The sequence below is a fragment of the Onychostoma macrolepis genome, chromosome 23 (genome assembly GCF_012432095.1).
Source record: "Onychostoma macrolepis isolate SWU-2019 chromosome 23, ASM1243209v1, whole genome shotgun sequence".
Classification (NCBI taxonomy): Eukaryota; Metazoa; Chordata; class Actinopteri; order Cypriniformes; family Cyprinidae; genus Onychostoma; species Onychostoma macrolepis.
Genome location: NC_081177.1, coordinates 4160037 through 4181352, shown reverse-complemented (window position 1 = coordinate 4181352; position 21316 = coordinate 4160037). Strand labels below are relative to the sequence as shown.

The window sequence follows — 21316 nt, the reverse complement described above, 5'->3', positions numbered from 1 at the left end:
TCATGTTGACATTCAATTAGTTTCTTGCACATAATGTTTTCTGAAAAATTCCCTGTAACTTTTTCTGGTTGAACGAGAGCGAGATGTGTGTTTTGATGAATTTGGCCCCTGTCACTTGGGCCCTTGTCCTTAAATGGCATGTGTATGTGTGTGTACACTTAAGCCCACTGGACAGTAGGAATGTCCATTAACCCTGCGGTCCGTCACTGCTGAAACAGCAGTGGCTAAATCCAGATCCACAGACTAAAGGGTCGGATTTGGGCCTGAGGGTCAGAGAAACTGAAAACTCCCTCAGGACCGTCTCACAATCTACCAGACCACACCTGTCTGTCTGTCTGTCTGTCTGTTACACTCACAACCATCGATTGAGCAAGTTTGAGCTGCACATTTTCTTTTGTTAACTAAAAACTGGATGTATATTTCCTTAAGAACCAGGATCTAGCAGGAGATGCATTTGTGTAAAGACATTTAATGTTACACTGATTTCTATTTCAAATAAATGCTGTTCTTTTGAACTTTCTATTCATCAAAGAATCTTTAAAGATAAAATGTGACCCTGGAACACAAAACCAGTCTTAAGTCGCTGGGGTATTTTTGTAGCAATAGACAAAAATACATTGTATGGGTCAAAATGATCAATTTTTCTTTTATGCCAAAAATCATTAGGATATTAAGTAAAGATCATGTTCCATGAAGATATTTTTCACGAAGGCGATTTTCTCAATATTTAGATTTTTTGCACCCTCAGATTCCAGATTTTCAAATAGTTGTATCTCGGCCAAATATTGTCCGATCCTAACAAACCATACATCAATGGAAAGCTTATTTATTCAGATTTCAATTTCGAAATATTGAACCTTATGACTGGTTTTGTGGTCACAAATGAATCACAGTTTCCACAAAAATATGAAGCAGCACAACAGAAGTTTCCAACACTGATAATAAATCATATTAGAATGATTTCTGAAGGATCATGTGAATTGATCACATGAATAAACTACATTATAATACACTCACATAGAAAACAGTTATTCTAAATAGTAATAATATTTCACAATATTACTGTTTTTATTGCATTTTTGATCAAATAGATGCAGCCTTAGTGAGCAGAAGAGACTTTCTTTCAAAAACATTAAAAATGTGACCAACTCCAAACATTTAAACAGTAATGTAAATGTCTGAAACATTTTTTTTTTTTTAATAAGTCAACTTATAAAATACTATAAATATTATAATATTTTTTATTTTGCTCTGTATAATTTACATGAACTGCAACTGTATGTGTGTTCTTACAGAATCCCGAGTCCCTGGACACGTCGATCCAGAGCTGTCTGTCCGCCCTCTACCCACCGTTTGAGGTCACGGCCTCTACTGTCCTCAGCCAGCTCTTCCAGGTCATCGAGGGTCGTTACCACGGAGACGCCCTCCAGTGTCTGACCGACTTCCTCATCCCTGCCAGGCACCTTCTGGAGAGCGTGCAGCAGGTGGCCTGTGTGAGTGTGGGAAAAACCATACATAAATGACCTCAGAAATCATAACATACAGTCGGACTAGCAATGCACAACTAGTGGAGGAAAACACGTGTTAAAAACCATGAAAAAGAGTTACAGGGCCTAAAATATATGGGTGTTTCTTCAACTATGGGCCCTTCTGACCTTCTAAAAATACAGAAAATAAACTCTCTTAAAAGATTCTTCACACTCTCACTGGTTTCATTTGTCCAGTAGTGAACATACATGAATCACAAGAGAAATGTGCCATTTTTTTGTGAAAGTCTTGAACATTAGCCCATCACAGTGGTATTTTCATCACATCTTAAATTATGCATTTGTTTAATAACATTCTGTGATGGGAAAGATGTTTTTAGATATATTACATAATAAAATAAAATGGCAAACTCTTGCTATGGCTAATTTTATAGTCAGCATTTTATGTATGTTATATAAAATCAAATAATATTTTGATATTTTCTGTATAATTTACCAAATTTTCAGCTTATTGTGTGATGGGAATGATCTTTTCAGACATTTTAATAAAAAAATAAAATAGCAAACTCTTGTTAGGGCTGATTGCATAGCTATCATTTTATCTATTATAAATAAAACTGATTAATATTTTGACATTTTCAGCATAATTTACCAATATGTCAACTTATTATTTGATGAAAAAGAGCTTTTTGAACATTTTAAACAACATAAAACAGCAAACTCTGCTAGGGCTGATTTCATAGCCGTCATTTTATGTATTACAAATAAAATTAAATAATATTTTGACACTTTTTGCACAATTTACAAATAAGTAAAATATGGAAAAGATCCTTTTAGACATTTTAATAATAAAATAAAATGGCAAGCTATTGCCAGAGCTGCATAGCCAGCATTTCATGCATTACAAATAAAATTAAATAATATTTTGACACTTTTTGCACAATTTACAAATAAGTAAAATATGGAAAAGATCCTTTTAGACATTTTATTAATAAAATAAAATGGCAAGCTGTTGCCAGAGCTGCATAGCCAGCATTTCATGCATTACAAATAAAATTAAATAATACTTTGACATTTTCAGCATAATTTACCACATTTTCAGCTTAATTAGAAGACTTAATTAATAAAACATATATTGTTCAGAAGTGATATTTACCTTGATATTTACCTTTGACTTGTTTTCTTGGCAGGTCACATGTTTAATCTCAAGAGCAAACTGTTCTCTTCAAATATAAGAATGAAGATCTGAAATTAGAATAAAAAAGAAATTGTATTAAAAGGCATTTTAAAATATATATCAAAATACAGTAACAAAATACATGATGAAGGCACAATAAAAAGTTTCTGAAAGAGTTTTAAATGTGACCATCATTTAACAAAACTTGAGGTGGGGGGGGTACTTTTTAGTGAAAATCAACCGAAAACATAAGTGCCTAAAGTTGAGAAAAGACCCTTAAACTTTCTCTTATGCATTCATATTACAGTATGTTCATAGAAAAAGTCCATGAACACAGTATGTGTCAACAACTCTTCTTATCTTATAGATGCTTTCTGATTAATAACAAGCAGCAACACTTTGAAACTCTGAAAATAGTCAGTAGCACGTTGTCTTGAGCACAGTGTCATACAGGGACAGTCTGAGCTCAGCTGATCTGAGAAGCGACTGCAGTATGTCTTTCAGACGGATCATCTTTGAGGAGTCATTGAGATAAGTGCTCCAGACCGCCGTCTGACATTCACTACAGAGCGCAGAATCTGAGGTCAATTAATGAGTGACTGAGGCAGTCGGCCATGTGATGTTCATCTGCTCAGCGCAGTGATTATAGGACGTCTTTGACATCAAGAACATCGCTCCATGCTATTCACTCAATAAGCTCTTTTATAAAGCCCTTTATCAGCCTGATCTTCCACAGATACTCATCTGAACCACTTCCATGGGCTGCACATCTTTATTTTCACTTCATAAGAACGATCTTAATATAATCGACAGTAATTATTTAATTCTTGGCCGTCAGTATTTCACACTGGAATGTGAACACTTAAAAATGCACTTGCATGTAACATTGAGGAATATCAGCTGCACTGGCAATATTTTCAATATCTTATTGCTTTATCATTTATAAATCAAAAGTTGTTTATACAATGCATGAAAAATTAATTGATACTAATTATTATATATTTGTGAAAAGACTGTATCTCATAAAATTGTTTCGATATCACTTTCTTTTACCCTAATTAAAAAAATAAATAAAATAAAATCATTCTGGGAAATAAAGTATTCCTCCACCCTGGTCCACCAAAATTAACTTATTTAATATGACATGTAGAAAATAAAAACTATCTATCTATCTGTCTTTCTGTCTATCCAGGGCTGGACTGGGACAAAAAAATCGGCCCTGGCATTTTTTTTGGTCCAGGCGGCCCACCACCACACACACACACACACACACACACACACGATATACACTACCATTCAAAAGTTTTTGAACAGTTTTTATTTTATTTTTTTAAAGAAGTCTCTTCTGCTCACCAAGCCTGTATTTATTTTATCCAAAATACAGCAGAAGCAGTAATATTGTGAAATATTTTTACTATTTAAAATAACTGTTTTCTATTTGAATATATTTAAAAATGTAATTTATTCCTGTGATCAAAGCTGAATTTTTAGATTCTTAGATTAATTAATGAATTCTGCATCCTTATTGCTGCCACATTTCAAATTTAAATTTAAATGTGACATTCCATTTGGAATCTAAAAGGGATTCTCAACTGAGTTCTACTTAAATTGATTTTCTGTGTGTCCCGAACAGGCTCCGTACTCTCAGAGGGTGTTCAGGTTTTCCGGGTGGCCTTTGTGTTTACACGATCGCATCGTGATCCAGCTTGCTCCAGTTAACCCTTTGCTGCTCAAACCAGGAGACTTTTACCTGCAGATTGTGCCGTTTGGAAACCAGGCAGCCCGTATTGTGGTCCAGAGCCTTTTGGAGGTGGAGGAGGAACGTGAGCTAGAGGAAACCCCAATACCCGAGACTTCGTACCCCAGCATCTTCACTGAAGCCTGGCTTCAGGAACTCAACGAGGGGAGACATGGAACACCTCTGGCTTGCTGTGTCTTCAAAACCGAGCAGGGCGTAGTCAAGGTTCCCTGGGAAGAGGTGGCCAATCCTGAATTTGAAGACCATCGGAGGATGGCCTCCTCGTCTACGTCAAACCAACAAGAGTCTTTGAGTTCGTGCCATCCACATACACCTACCCCTTCTAGTTTCTCTGTAGAGACAAGGATTTGTCCTGCACGGGATGGTATAGCAGTGTCCTTGCATTTGGTAGACAACAGCAGTAGTTCCAGAAACGCTGAAATGGATCCAGCTCAGTCTGGGATGCGACCGGTGGGATGGGTGTCTCCAAACACATGGGACAGCAGAAGTCTGGTTAGCAATTGCAAAGATCTAATGGACCTTACCAAAGAAACGCAAGGATGCTCACAAACTTGGGCTCAACCTCATACTCCTCTGCTGAGGTCCAACAGTGCTACTCGGGAACGTACGGCTTGTGTTCGCACCGTGAGGTTCGCAGAGGAACCCTGTACGCCGTGCATGCAGAGGAAACACGGACAAGGGACCAAAGCACAAAAATGTCGGTACATGGAACCACAGGAGAAACCTATTAAACCCAAAGAAAGATCTGAGCATCCCAGTAGCCTTCACAGACCTGCTCAGGAAAATACAGCTTATTGTAGCTCCCCAGAAACAGGTCCTTTAGGTGATTACTCCAGCGAAGGGCATAAGGATCAAACAGAGAACATTTCTCAGGACAAGATACACTGTTTTACTCCAGCTGTGGTTGGGACATCTGAGAAGTGCCATATTGTTGTCCAAGGAGAGACAAACGAGGTGGACAGAAGCAGCTACTTTGAAATGATTCCCAGGCTGCATGTGGTTCCAGGGAAGAAGACCACCACTTTTGGACTCGTGTCTCCAAAGATAAACAGAAGACGACTACCAGCTCAAGGTTTGGATCAATCTTCTGTATCTATCTATCCACCCATCCACCCACTTGTCCATCCATCCATAAACCCACCCATCAACCCACCCACCTACCTATCTATGTCTATATCTTTAAATCCATCCTCTATCTATCTATCTATCTATCTATCTATCTATCTATCTATCTATCTATCTATCTATCTGTCTGTCTATCTGTCGGTCTAGCTATCGGTCTATCCAGGGCTGGACTAGGACAAAAAAAATATCTATTCATCTTTTCATCCATCAATCCAGAATCGATCTATCTTTCCATCCATCCATTCTATATCCATCTCTCTTTCCATCCATGAATTCACCCACCCAAATACCCAACCATCCATCTCTTTACATCCATCTATCCATTCTATATCTTTCATCCATCCATCCTACATCTATCTGTCCATACATCCATCTTTACAACAATCCATCATCTATAGTTCCATCTATCCATCCTATATCTGCATTTCCATCCATACATCAATCTTTACATCCATTCATCCATCCTATATCTATCCGTCTTTCATTCCATCCATAAATCCAAACATTCTATATCCATCTATCTTTACATCCATCCATCCATCCATTCTACATCAATCCTTACATTCATCCAGACACTTTTCAAGAGACTAACCTAAGAAAAAAGGAGGAAAAGATAAATGTTTGATCAAATATGTTCAATATGTTTTATTTAAAGACAAGTCCTTATGATCTAATGAACCTTATTAGAAGCAAAATAACATCTTTGATCATGTTTTAATGCATGTTGACTTATTCCTTTGAAGATCTCTCTCAGGACTCAAAATCTCTGTCCCCTCCTGTTATTGGACCACGGATCAATCTTTCAGATGCATCTGCACAAGCTGAAACAGAGAGACCACCATCCAGATCATCCACACCTCCTGCACTTACAGCTGACGGCCTCCTTCACTCAGGAATGGTGTGTCTTACAGGTAACCCCATCTAAAAATATCTAATTCAAAATAATATCACATGCTTTTTAATGCTTTGAAACTGTAGACATCTGGTGTTCTGTCATTTGGTTGTTAAAAAAAAAAAAAAACATTGTCAGCAAAGTAAAATCATCTAGCTGATCTAGCTATATATAATGTGTATTTTTCAATATTTTTAAAATAATAAATCTAAAATTAAATTTAAAATTGAAATATATTTAAATGTATATTTTAATTTTAAATTATATAATACAATAAAATATAAAATTATAATGTTTTTAATTGTTTAAAATTAAACTAATTTTAAACAATTAATAAAAATAAATAATAAAAAAATGTATATTTTTTATTTTGAATTATTCATTTAAATGTAATAAATAAATACATTTGAATATATATTCTTGAAATTATATATTTAAAATTTAAAATGTGTAAATTTTCTATATATAAATAAAAAAAATCACTATATAATATTCTGTGTTGGGGCCAGTGAGAATGTTAACTATAACCAAGCAAGCAAAAACAAATCCTCATTGTTGAGCAATGAAAACTATAGGCTAAGAACCCCATAAATAACACCCCTTTCTTCTCCAATAAGATGTTTTTGGAACGAGCCCATGTTGTGTTTCCTATTGAAATTCAATGTTTATATGCTGAACAAGGCAAGCGAAAAGAGATGATCCCAGACTGCAGTAATGAAAGCATTAGTCACTTATAGGACAGCGCTGTGTTTGTCATGGTCTAATGTTCGACTGACCTCATCTGCCTCCTGCAGGGGGTCAGGACCGTTCAGGCCGAGCAGTTGTGGAGATTTATGGAGATCATCAGGTCTGGGCTTCTGCACCCATTTCAAGCCAGGAGATCTGCAAACTACTGCTGTACTTCCACACCATCACCAGGTACAACATCTGCCCAACAAACACACAATAGAGATGTTCATTGCTGAAAGACTGATGGATGTTATTTTTAGGAAAGAGAAAGATCTAGGGATGACGGTGGTGTTTGATGCACGGAAGAAGCCGCCACATTCAGAGATTGCCAAAGCTCTCCTTATGCTCCAGGTGTGTGTGTGTGTGTGTGTGTGTGTGTGTTTGGGTTAAAACTACAGCTTGAAAACCTCTTAAGGCACTAAATCCTGAGCGTTTGTCCACAGGAACTCGATCCTCATGCTGTGCATTGGGTTCTGCTGCTGCTCAATAAGGACAACAGCCATAGTCATGAGAAAAGACCCGGCGTTACGGTCAGGAGAGCTGTTTTTTTTCTATAATTGCACACATACACCTGGCTTCAGTGGTTTTCTTTATAATACTGTTGTGCATGCACGTGTATTTGTAACAGACTTTGATCTTCTCAACCCTCTGCAGATGGAAACTGTGACGTCACTTAAGGCTCTTTATAAAATAGTGGACGTCAGTCAGCTGACTGCGGCTCTACACGGATCCTTCCAGTACAACCACTGCGACTGGCTACAGATCCATCAGGTACATTATTGGGCAAGCAATCTGATCCCTACCAGCATTATTAATAAAATATTCATAATAATTATGATGTATATTTTATATATATATATATATATATATACTGTATATATATATATATATATATATATATAGTAGAAAAATCAATATTATTTTATTATATTATATTTTTATATTATTTTATATTTATACCATATTAAATTGTTATATTTTAAAATACTATTTAATAATAATTTTAATAATAATAAATGCAATATTTAATAATAATTGTATTATATTATACATTTTATTATACACATTATTATTATATTTAAATTTCATTTTATAAATATTACTTAATATTCTCAATTATATTATTATATTATTTTATATTCTCAATTATATTATTATATTCAATAATACAAGATTATAACTGATCATATATTACTATATTTAAAAATATACTATAATATTTAATAATACAATGTTAATATGTTTAATATTATATATTAATATATTATTAATATATTTTTATATCTTGATTTATTATTATATTTATATATTTCATAATATTTCATTAAATTACAATTTAAAGAATAATGTCATTTGTATGATATAATATTATTATAATATACTTTTCATTCTTTTTTTAGTAACTATAAAGTAAAAATTACTAATTATTTTTAACCTAACCTTGCATATCTGTATAAAAATGCAACATTTTTATGTTACAGAAACTGTATCCATTTGTGTCAGATGTTCAGGAGGCATCCGCTCTGCTTTCAGGAGCCATAAAGAAACTGGAAGGGGTTCATAAGATCGACACAGTACAGGTAATTAAACATTTTTCTCTGTTCTTGTTCTGTCTTAAACCAACCTCCCACCCTCCAATCAAAATTATTTATGAATAAAAACATGCTGTTCTTACGTAAAGATAACGCACAGACCTCTATGAATATGTAAAATGGCAGAAATTACTGTGTGTGAATCAGGATGTGCAGCAGTGCATTGAGGAGCAGGGAGCTCTAATGAAGAATGTTCTGGAAGACGCACGATTGGTCGGCTTGCAAAGGGGGGGCGGAGCCATGCTGGCCAGGCTGAGGCGGGAAACTGAAGTGAGGTCACCAGACTGTGAACAGAGCCGGTAAACACACACATGTGAACACACGTCAGCCTCAAACACATTCTACTGAACCTACAGATAATACTGAAGGGACCTGATGCAGTAAATCATCTGTGTTTTCCCACAGTGAGGTGATCGACACAGTCACACATCTGTACAACGCCATGGAGGAGCAGGTGCACATCCTGGCCAGGAAGTCCAATATGTCCCTGCAGCACCTGGACTTCCTGTTACAGCTCAGAGAGATGGAGTCCAGGTTTGCAAAGGTAGAGAGCTGTGAACAAAAGAAAAATTGATCATTTTAGTTAAAATAGGTTTTACTTGTACTTTAAAGACAAAACATCAGAGGATTTGAAAGAAGTCTCTTCTGCTCACCAAGGCTGCATTTATTTGCCCAAAAATACAGTAAAAACAGGAATATTGTGAAATATTATTACAATTTAAAATAACTGATTTCTATGTCAATATATTATAAAATGTAATTTATTTGTGTGAACAAAGCAGAATTTTCAGCATCATTACTGCAGTCTTCAGTGTCACATGATCCTTCAGAAATCATTCTAATATACTGATTTGCTGCTCAAGAAACCTTTTTTCTTCATATTTTTTTTGTGAAACCCATGATACATGTTTCTTTTTTAGGATTCTTTGAAAAATAGAAACTTGAAAAGAACAGCATTTATTTATGCATTTATTCCTGTCACTTTTGATCAATGTATTATAATATTACTGTATTACAGTATATATTATTATATAAATATTTATACATTATTATTATTATTATAAATTATTATAACAATTATTTTCTATTATATTTAATGGTATTATATTATATTATATTATATTATATTATATTATATTATATTATATTATATTATATTATATTATATTATATTATATTATATTTATTATTATATAAACATGAAAAGATTACTGTTGTTGCTTATTGTTCTTTCCAACATTACAAATGTCCTTACTGCCTTAAATGAGTCTTTGCTGAATAAAAGCATTAATTTCTAAGAGAAACAACAACAAAATCTGACCCCAGACTTTTGAACCCTAGTGTACATTGGTCTTTTGCATTCAGATGCACTGAGTTAAGCGTATCTCTCTGTAGATAAAGGACTGGTTCGACACTGAAGGAGAAACGCGGCTCCTGGAGGCTGAATCTGTGGAAGACTGCAGTGAACGAATCCAGCAAACGCTGCAGAGTTTCAAAGCATTTCTCTCCGAAGCAAACGTAAGTGAAAGTGAAGAAAATGTATGGTGCGCCACTACCTAAGTGACTTCAAAAATGTAAAGATTAAGCCTCAACTTTGCCATCAAAATCATCATGTGGCAAAAAAAAAAAAATCAGTAATGTTTAACCTTGTGGCAAATGTTTTCTTGTAACATGTTTCTGGATAATTATCAGGAGCGAAAGCATCAGGCGATGATGCTGGTGTCGGATGCGGAGCGCGTCCAGGGGCCAAACTATCCTGAGACAGAGGTGTTTCACAGGATGGTGTCCGTGTTTAAATCCAGTCTGGCTGACTTTGTATCACGGGCCGAGCGCTGCTGTGAAGAGCTGGGCATGATGGTGTACATCTGCCACTTCTGCGAGAGGGTATGGCTTATACTTTAAAGGAGTCAGGAACTGCCTTTGATTTTTATTTTGTACAGTTTTCTGTGGTCCACTTATAATGTTATCAAGATTTTTACATCAAAAACATCATAATTTAGAAGTAATAAGCTATTTTCTGTCCTGTATTTAACCCCCCTCATCAGAACGCTCTGTTTGAAGGCGTGGCTGATTGTAGACTCTGAAGTAAACGCCCACTGCTGTGATTGGCTAACAGTTGTGTATGTTTGACAGCGTACATTTCTCACAGATTTCTCACAGCATCATCTTTTAGTTTCAATCTTTTTGAAAATCCTGCGTTGAATTGTGCCTTGTTTGTAAACGAATCTGCGGTAAAATGAAGTGAACAAAGGACCGGGTTCTTACTGAGGCAGTCTGGATTTTCATTAAAAACAAAGTTAATTCACTCTTTCCTAATGTTGGGATCAGAAGGAAGGCAACACAAACATTGTTTTTCTACAGCTTGGCACTGCACAGAGTCTTGTTGTCTTCAGAGCATCTTTATCATTTGATTTCTGCTCAGACCTGTGCGTTCGCCAGTCTAAACCAAGTATAGGTCTCTGCAGCAAAGTAATGGGAGTTACCAGATCGGGGCGTTTTTTGACCATGTTACTTGATTGGCTGACGTCATAGTGACGGTAGGTTTAGGGGTGGGGTTAGGTCAGGGGGATCATTTTGATTGCATGATTTAGAAACACCCAGCAGCTTGAAAATGCCTAGCAATTCAGAAACACCCACTTTTGCTCTGCAGAGACCTCAATCTCGTCTAAACGCTAGATGTGTGAATCAGTGGGCGGGGCTAAACAGGCAGTGATGTCAATCTTCTTCTGCGGAGGCGGTGCTTATCCACACTATTACATCACAGAGTACAAGATTCCACAAGCTGTTGTTTAGGCAGACTGGCTTCAATATAAGCTGTTTTTAGAGTAACGACAAAGTTTGAGTTCTGAAAATTTTAGGATGTTTTTAATAGTACAATGACCTCTTATTTGTCAAAAGATCAAGGGAATTTTAAATGCACCAATTCACAACATTCTTATAACTTATGATCAATGAGTGATTATTGACACCCTCCAACACTGAGATTTTACATAAAATCATTCCTATGAGACTTGAAGGCAAAGAAATACAGCTGTTCAGTCTTGACGTCAGTTTGATAGTTAAGTTTCAAAGGGTTTCTAGAATATACGTTTTTTGATTTACGCACAAATTAATCTGTACTTAACATTTTAAGAGATCTGAATGATTCTGTCAGTATTTAAGACTAAAAACTGAATGACTCTATAGTCTCCTAATTTTGTGAGACTCTGGTAATACACAGTAATCATGAGATCATGCTGCCATCTAGAGGAGTGTTATATACTATAACTAGTCAACAAGCATAAACTTGCCTTTCTTCAACAATTACATTTGGTCATTTCAACAGTTCAAGAAATTATCGTATTTTTTATCCATGTTTTATTTAGGACCCTTTCTTATCAAGAAAGAACATGGTTCCTCAGGTTTTCGAGCCAAATGGATTTTGAATGCAACTTCCAAAAGACAAAAAAAATATATATTTTTAGATTTTGTTGAAATTGGTTCCATGATTCCTTTAAGAAAATTAACCATGGTTTTATTATGGGAAAGGTGTAGTAACCATGTGTTTTGGCATATTGATCACCATTTGTATAACCACAGTTTCACTACAAATGCCATGGTTAAACTATGGTTAGTGAAGCAAAACCGTGGTTCTTTTATGGTCACCATGGTTTAACTATAGTAGCCTTGGGGGGTTTTTTTAGTAAAATGGTTCATTTTCTTAAGGGATGTGTTGAAACATTGGGAAACACATTTTTGTCAACATAATCCTCCCTATGTATGAACGAAATCATAATTGTTTTCAGGCGTCAGCTGTGGCCAGTGATTGCAGGCGATTTTTGGAACAGGAGCAATACTGCAGTTCTCCAGATGAGGAGCGCTGGACACATATTCACGCTTACCTGCAGAGATTAGATGAGTTTTCTCCCGAGCACTTCCAGGACGTGAGAGCGCAGGCCTGTTCCAGCTCCAGAGCTCTGCAGGTGTGGGACTCCGCCTGGATCCACTGCCAGGAGGTCCGGCGACAGCTGGAGGAGAGACTGGCGCTTCTGGAAGGAGCTCAAACCGCCGCTGGACGTCACTCTGATTGGCCCGAGGTCATTCCAGGTCAGGATTCACAAGAGTCTGTACAAGATAGGGCTGCGTGGTATGAAATGGAAGCTTGAAAAAAAAAAAAAACATTTACAATTAAATAAAAATTCATAATTGTGACATTTTATTTCATAACTTTTTTCTTACAATTGCAAGTTTAAACTCGTAATTGTGATTTTTTTCCTTTATATTGTGAGTTTACATCATGCAAATCTGAATTTTTCCTAACTGCGAGTTATAAACTCATAATTATGACTCTTCTCTCCAAACTGTTTACATCATGCAATTCTGACATTTTTCTCCAATTTCTGAGTTTACATTATGTAATTCACACCTTGTTCCTCAGAATTGCAAGTAATAAACCTGCAATTGCAACTTTTGTCCTCTAAATTCTGAGTTTATATCATGTAATTCTGACCTTTTTTCTTAAAAATTAGTTATAACCTTTTTTAAAACCTTATAATTTTTTTCTCCAAATTGTAGGTTTACAACATGTAATTCTGACTTAGAATTGCAAGTTATTAAAAATTTGCAATTGCAAGTTTATAAGTTTACATTATGAAATTTAGAATTTTTTCCTCTCAATTCTGAGTTTATATCATGTAATTCTGAATTGTGACTTTCTATGTTACAATTAAGACTTCATTCTCGCAATTAATTGCAAGTTTATATATCACAAGTTGGATTTTTCTTAGATTTACAAGAAAAAAATTGTGTAATGGCAATAGGGTAAATAAACTCTTCATTGTGACGGAATTTATTTTATTTTATTTATTTTTTTTAGAAAACAAGACTTAATATCTTAAGTCATTTTGCTTTTCGAGCAAATGTACCTTAATTTAAGAAAGTTCAGATATTTGTATTGGAAAACAAGACTAAAATTAAATTTTAAAAAAAGGTATGTTTTGCAGTGAACAAATCCTTATACGTGGGGGAAAAAATGATTTTCTTACTATTTTTTTGTCTTTTTCTCAAGCACAAATATCCAAACATTCTTGAATCTAGATATTTACTTGAGAAGTAAAATGGCTTAAGATATTACATCTTGTTTTCTATTAAAAAAAAATTCAAAATTTTGTAAGTTTGTGCAAGAAAAATAGCTGCCAATGGGGTCAGAAAAATAATCAGTTCATCAAAAAACAAGGCTTAATATCTTAATATCTCATTTAGCTTCTCCAGTACATGTATCATAAGTCAAGAATGTTAGATATTTGTAATGGAAAACAAGAAAAAAAACAAATAATCATTTTTTTGCAGTGTATTGTGAAATAACATTTTAGTCATATCACCCACCCCAGTACAAGAGGAGCATGGGATTGTACCCGAGCTGTCAGAGAGTAGGGCGAGTCGGGCGAGGGACAGCATTCATGGCACCGTCACCTGCTTCAACTTCAGATCCAACCACAAAACCCGGAGAGAGGCCAAAACCACTCAGACTGTGAAGGAAACTCCTGCAGACCGCAGCCAGAGAGGCAAAAGCGTTGGCAGAAAAGCATCCCAAGAGCAGAAACCCGTCGCAGGCTCGAGTACGGTGGGCTGTCAGTGGTTTCCATGGCAGAACGCAGCCAGCAGAACCAACAGCAAGGGACCCGAGCTCCACATCACAGAGCCCGTCTTCTGCCAGAACCAGCCGTACGTGAACTCTCGCCACGGCAGCTTCTGCTCTCAGACGGCCTGCGGAGAGACGGAGGGCACTAGAGACGTCCCTGTGTTCACAGACAGCTGGAGAACCGATGGAGAAAACACTGCATCCACCCCAGAAAGCCCAAACAGAACCATGTGAGTTACACTGTGTTCTTGTGCCCACTGTTGAGACTTAAAGACAACATGAAATTAAAACGGCTACTGTTTGCTTTAATGTACTTTAAAGGGTTTCTGGTCTTACGAATGATTCATCAGTGAGCATAATTTCAAAAAGACTAAAACATTTAATCAAAATGTAACACTTTTTCTCTGCTTTTGAAACATATTTCACATAGTATATTCAGGTTTATCCAGAATTGTGACATTTTTTATTCATTTATTAAATTTAAACATTTAAAATAAATTAAAAATAAATGTTTAATTAAATTTAAATTGCAATGTTGTTAATGCATATTTTTAAAATGCACTGTGAAAAACATTTCATGTTGTCTTTAAATATAAAGATGAATCACTGAGTTGAAACTACTTCCCTTGAAGATGCACTTTGCTTTCTAGCTATTAGTACCACTCAAAAGTTTGGAGTCAGTAAGATTTATTTATGTTTATGAAAGAAGTCTCTTCTGCTCACCAAGGCTGCATTTATTTGATCAAAAATACAGTAAAAACAGTAATACTGTGAAATATTATTACAATTTAAAATAAGTGTTTTCTATTTGAATATATTGTAAAATGTAATTTATTTCTGTGATCAAAGCTGAATTTTCAGCATCATTACTCCAGTCTTCAGTGTCACATGATCCTTCAGAACTCATTCTAATATGCTGATTTGCTGCTCAAGAAACATTTCTGATTATTATCAATGTTGAAAACTGTTGTGCTGCTTCATATTTATGTGGAAACTGTGATACATTTTATTTTTCAGGATTCTGTGATGAATAGAAAGTTCAAAAGAACAGCATTGAAATAGAAATATTTTGTAAAATTATAAATGTCTTTATTTTGGACCAATTTAATGCATCCGTGCTGAAAACAACTATTCATTTCTTTCAAAAAATAAATCTTACCGACTCCAAACTTTTGAACAGTAGTGTATAACGGGGGAAAAAAACGAGTCTCAATATTTTTCATGCTATTTCTTTCTCTGTCCAAAAGCTTACACTGATGTCAGAAAGGTAAAGTTACAGTAAGAAGAGTAAATAAAAGATTTTAAAAGTGGCAGTACCATGTTAAAGTAGTGGTTCATTAACTACAATTGTAATACTAATGCTAAACATAATAAGCATAATAATAGATTTATATAATAATTATAATAATATAATAATTTCTATAGTAATATTTCCATGGAGCCACGTATAAAAAAGGGTACTTTTCTGAAGTGAAGGCTGTCACAGCTGATATTTCATTATAGATTTGTATTATTTTAGAAATAGATTCTTATGTTTATTTCCCTGCAGGAAGCTTCATCGCGTCATGGAGGAGCTCCTGCTGACGGAGGTGGAGTACGTTCGCTCTCTCGGCTACATCTTGACTCATTACTTCCCTCTGCTGTCCCGGCCGGACGTCCCGCAGGATCTGCGCGGTCAGCGTGGACGCATCTTCGGTAACCTGGAGAAACTGTACGACTTCCACTGCCAGCATTTCCAGCAGGACCTGGAGGCCTGTCAGGCAGAACCGCTCCGAGTCGGACGCTGTTTCCTCAATCACGTGAGACAGCACTGCATTTTGATCGTAATCATGCCGCTTTCACTTTAAACAGAATATCATTTTAATCTTGTACAAATATCTATTAAAACAGAGAGAGAATTTTGGACTTTACGCCCTTTACAGCAAGAACAAACCCCAGTCTGACGCTCTAATACAACACCACAGATACTTCAAGGTGAGGAACCTATAGTTTGTTATACAAAAATATGCAAATAAAATAAAGGACATTATAGTATATATTATAAATTATAATATATTATTTTTATATTATTTTACATTTTTATGTATTTTATTTAAATAGTATATATGATTTAAATGTTAATATATTTAAAATACATATTTCTATAATAGATATATAAATAAAGTATTATATATATATATATATATATATAAAATGTTTATTACAAATATTTAAATAAAATACATGCAAAATATAAATATATAAAATAATGTGTACCATATAAAATGTAATAATATAATGAATATAATTATAGTACTTTTATATTTACAGTTGAGGTCAAAAGTTTACATCCCCCTTTCAGAATTTGCAAAATGTTAACTACTTTACCAAAATAAAAGGGATCATACAAAATGCATGTTATTGTTTATTTATTACTGACCCGAATAAGATATTTCACATAAAATATGTTTACATATAGTCCACAAGAGAAAATAATAGTTAATTTTTAAAAATGACTCCTTTCAAAAGTTTACATCCCCTTGATTCTTAATACTGTGTTGTGACCTGAATGATCCACTGCTGTGTTTTTTTGTTTTGTTTAGTGATAGTTGTTCATGAGTCCCTTGTTTGTCCTGAACAGTTAAACTGCCTGCTGTTCTTCAGAAGAAATCCTTCAGCTCCCACAAATTCTTTGGTTTTCCAGCATTTTTGTGTATTTGAACCCTTTCCAACCATGACTGTATGATTTTGAGGTCCATCTTTTCACACTGAGGACAACTGAGGGACTCATATGCAACTATTACAGAAGGTTCAAACGCTCACTGATGCTCCAGAAGGAAAAAAACATGCATTAAGAGCTGGGGGGTGAAAACTTTTGAACAGAATGGAGATGTGTACATTTTTCTTATTTTGCCTAAATATCATATTTTTTTCATTTAGTACTGCCCTTCAGATGCTACAGAAGATAGTTACATGTTTCCCGGAAGACAAAATAAGTTAAATTTACCCTGATCTTCAAATTCGTGATCATTTGAACCTTCTGTAATAGTTGTATATGAGTTTAATTAAAGTGAATGGGAATTAAATCAAAGCTCTTTTTGTCCAGCGTAAGCAGATGGAGTTGGGTGACAGCATGGATCTCTCCTCGTACCTGCTGAAGCCGGTCCAGAGGATCAGTAAATACAGTCTGCTGCTGCAGGAGATCCTGGACGAATGTGTGCCGGATCAGAGCGGAGAACGAGAGGAGATCCAGGCGGCTCTAGAGGTGGTGCGATTCCAGCTGCGGCACGGGAACGACCTGCTCACCATGGACGCCATCCGCGACTGCGATGTTAGTGGCAAAGCTACAAGATGGACTTTGAATAATCTGTTAAAAAAACTGAGAGTTCATTCAATCAATCAATCAATCAATCAATCAATCAATCAATCAATCGGTCACCATATAGTCATATTTTTTTCTTTGGAACACAAATTTTGGTCTTTTTCTCACATCTGAAACTGGTTTTCCAGTTTATCCATAATATGCGATAAGTAATCATTTTATTTTTTGTCATTATGTTTCAGCTGAATCTGAATGAGCAGGGCCAACTGATTCGGCAGGATGAATTCTGGGTAATTTTCCGCAAGAAACGTTCCCTCCGACGAGTGTTTCTCTTCCAAGACGTCATCCTCTTCACCAAGACCAAAAAAAACGACCGTGGAGATGATGTGTATGTTTACAAAATGTCTATCAAGGTATGTGTGTGAGAATATTAATGTTTCTATTCATCAGAGAATCCTGAAAAATAAAATGTGTCATGGTTTCCACAAAAATATGAAGCAGCACAACTGTTTTCAATATTGATAATAATCAGAAATGTTTAAGCAGCAAATTAGGATATTAGAATGATTTCTGAAGGATCATGTGACACTGAAGACTGGAGTAATGATGCTGAAAATATAGTTTTGATCACAGGAATAAATCACATTTGACAATATATTCAAATAGAAAGCAGTTATTTTGAATTGCAATAATATTTCATAATTTTACAGTTTTTACTGCATTTATAGTCAAATAAATGCAGCTTTGGTAAGCAGAAGACTTTTCTTCAAAAACATTTTTAAAAATCTTACGGACCCCAAATTTTTGAACAGTAGTGTATAATAAAACTTATTTCTAAATAATTTACATATCTGCAAATGCATTTCACAAAAAAAAAAAAATATATATATATATATATATATATAAATATTAATAATAAGTGACCCTAAACATTTTTCTAACTGTTTTCTAATACAGCTATGATTAAATATTACGTGTTTGTTTAAATTGCACACTTTGTACTTCATTTAAAGTTTGCTTAATGTTCCTCTGTAGACCTGTGAGATTGGAATGACCCACTCATGTGGGGTGAGCGGCCGCAGTTTTGAGATCTGGTTCAGGAGGAGACGCTCTCAGGACACCTACATCCTACAGGCAGAGACACGGGACGTCAAAGAGGCCTGGACCAGAGACCTGGAGCGCATACTGTGGGAACAAGCACTGAAGAGCAGAGGTCAGAGCATAATACAACACAATATAGAGTAAATTAGGCATTTACAGGCAAAGTTTAAGTGGTTAAAGGTTACTGTACACGTTGTCTGTGCTTGTATGTCCTTGTAGATCTACAGGACTTGTTGATGTTTGTGTTTCAGAGCTGAGGAGACAGGAGAGGTTGTTCATGGGAATGGGTTGGAAACCTTTTTCCGACGTTCAACCTAGAAACGCAGCTGTTAGCAATCATGCTGTGAATGGTGATGTCACAGGAAGAGGTATTTATCAGCCAATCACAGGCTGACCATTTGCATGCATATAACTGATCTCATGGTATAACTCAAGGGCGTAGGAACGGTTTGAAAAATATCCTAAAATGCCAGTTATTCTAGTGCATTTATTATGAAAATTTCATAATTAGGATAAAAACACTATGAATTAATGCACAGTTTTATCAAAGATGACTTCTCTTCTGTTGTCTTTTTTCATCAGGTAGTTTATTTTCTGTCAGAGTCTTGGCACACAAACTTTACCAGGTGTGGCTTGGGTCATGAATATTAATTACATTGGGATGTTATGCTAACTAATCTGCAACTAATTTGCCGAAAGGCAGATAATAGTTAGTGAATGCTAGCTGTGATATGGTTACTGCTTAACACTTGTGCATTTGTTCAACCCAATCCCAGGCTAACAGAAGTTTCTGCTTGCTCTTAAAGAGATAGTTCACCAAAAAAAAAATTCTGTCATTTACTGGCCCTCGTGTCATTCCAAACCTGCATGACCTTCTTGTGTGTATCAAAAAAGATATTTGGAAGAATGTTGTTAACTAAACAGTTCTGGGTCCCATTGACTTCCTTTATATGGATGAAAAATCATACTGTATGTCCATGAAAAATACAAGTCAATGGGACCCAAAACTGTTTGGTTACCAACAGCCTTCAAGAGTAAATGATGAGAGAATTGTTTAATTTTGGGGTGAACGATCTCTTTAAAGCTGTCGTTTTACACAGCAGTGCTTAACAATTTCATTTAATTCGCACTGCAGCCAAAAACAAAAACAAAAAAAAAAAATATATATATATATATATATATATATATATATATATATATAAATATTAATAATAAGTGACCCTAAACATTTTTCTAACTGTTTTCTAATACAGCTATGATTAAATATTACGTGTTTGTTTAAATTGCACACTTTGTACTTCATTTAAAGTTTGCTTAATGTTCCTCTGTAGACCTGTGAGATTGGAATGACCCACTCATGTGGGGTGAGCGGCCGCAGTTTTGAGATCTGGTTCAGGAGGAGACGCTCTCAGGACACCTACATCCTACAGGCAGAGACACGGACGTCAAAGAGGCCTGGACCAGAGACCTGAGCGCATACTGTGGGAACAAGCACTGAAGAGCAGAGGTCAGAGCATAATACAACACAATATAGAGTAAATTAGGCATTTACAGGCAAAGTTTAAGTGGTTAAAGGTTACTGTACACGTTGTCTGTGCTTGTATGTCCTTGTAGATCTACAGGACTTGTTGATGTTTGTGTTTCAGAGCTGAGGAGACAGGAGAGGTTGTTCATGGGAATGGGTTGGAAACCTTTTTCCGACGTTCAACCTAGAAACGCAGCTGTTAGCAATCATGCTGTGAATGGTGATGTCACAGGAAGAGGTATTTATCAGCCAATCACAGGCTGACCATTTGCATGCATATAACTGATCTCATGGTATAACTCAAGGGCGTAGGAACGGTTTGAAAAATATCCTAAAATGCCAGTTATTCTAGTGCATTTATTATGAAAATTTCATAATTAGGATAAAAACACTATGAATTAATGCACAGTTTTATCAAAGATGACTTCTCTTCTGTTGTCTTTTTCATCAGGTAGTTTATTTTCTGTCAGAGTCTTGGCACACAAACTTTACCAGGTGTGGCTTGGGTCATGAATATTAATTACATTGGGATGTTATGCTAACTAATCTGCAACTAATTTGCCGAAAGGCAGATAATAGTTAGTGAATGCTAGCTGTGATATGGTTACTGCTTAACACTTGTGCATTTGTTCAACCCAATCCCAGGCTAACAGAAGTTTCTGTTGCTCTTAAAGAGATAGTTCACCAAAAAAAAAATTCTGTCATTTACTGGCCCTCGTGTCATTCCAAACCTGCATGACCTTCTTGTGTGTATCAAAAAAGATATTTGGAAGAATGTTGTTAACTAAACAGTTCTGGGTCCCATTGACTTCCTTTATATGGATGAAAAATCATACTGTATGTCCATGAAAAATACAAGTCAATGGGACCCAAAACTGTTTGGTTACCAACAGCCTTCAAGAGTAAATGATGAGAGAATTGTTTAATTTTGGGGTGAACGATCTCTTTAAAGCTGTCGTTTTACACAGCAGTGCTTAACAATTTCATTTAATTCGCACTGCAGCCAAA

At 35.5% G+C, this 21316-nt stretch overlaps 1 protein-coding gene across 1 annotated transcript in view; it reads left to right on the top strand.

Annotated features, from left to right (window-relative positions):
• Positions 1 to 20255, top strand: part of si:dkey-65j6.2 (pleckstrin homology domain-containing family G member 4B) — a 33364-nt gene extending 13109 nt beyond the window's left edge. The window contains exons 3-24 of the mRNA XM_058763768.1: positions 1296 to 1493; positions 4298 to 5495; positions 6292 to 6459; positions 7235 to 7358; positions 7430 to 7520; positions 7613 to 7699; positions 7824 to 7940; positions 8651 to 8749; positions 8888 to 9060; positions 9167 to 9305; positions 10157 to 10279; positions 10454 to 10645; positions 12547 to 12847; positions 14131 to 14611; positions 15931 to 16180; positions 16272 to 16355; positions 17467 to 17691; positions 17925 to 18095; positions 18718 to 18895; positions 19035 to 19151; positions 19366 to 19409; positions 20115 to 20255. Of these exons, the coding sequence (XP_058619751.1) occupies positions 1296 to 1493; positions 4298 to 5495; positions 6292 to 6459; positions 7235 to 7358; positions 7430 to 7520; positions 7613 to 7699; positions 7824 to 7940; positions 8651 to 8749; positions 8888 to 9060; positions 9167 to 9305; positions 10157 to 10279; positions 10454 to 10645; positions 12547 to 12847; positions 14131 to 14611; positions 15931 to 16180; positions 16272 to 16355; positions 17467 to 17691; positions 17925 to 18095; positions 18718 to 18895; positions 19035 to 19151; positions 19366 to 19409; positions 20115 to 20255 (4701 nt within the window). The remainder of the gene's footprint in view (positions 1 to 1295; positions 1494 to 4297; positions 5496 to 6291; positions 6460 to 7234; positions 7359 to 7429; positions 7521 to 7612; positions 7700 to 7823; positions 7941 to 8650; positions 8750 to 8887; positions 9061 to 9166; positions 9306 to 10156; positions 10280 to 10453; positions 10646 to 12546; positions 12848 to 14130; positions 14612 to 15930; positions 16181 to 16271; positions 16356 to 17466; positions 17692 to 17924; positions 18096 to 18717; positions 18896 to 19034; positions 19152 to 19365; positions 19410 to 20114) is intronic.
• The last annotated feature ends 1061 nt before the right edge of the window (positions 20256 to 21316 follow it).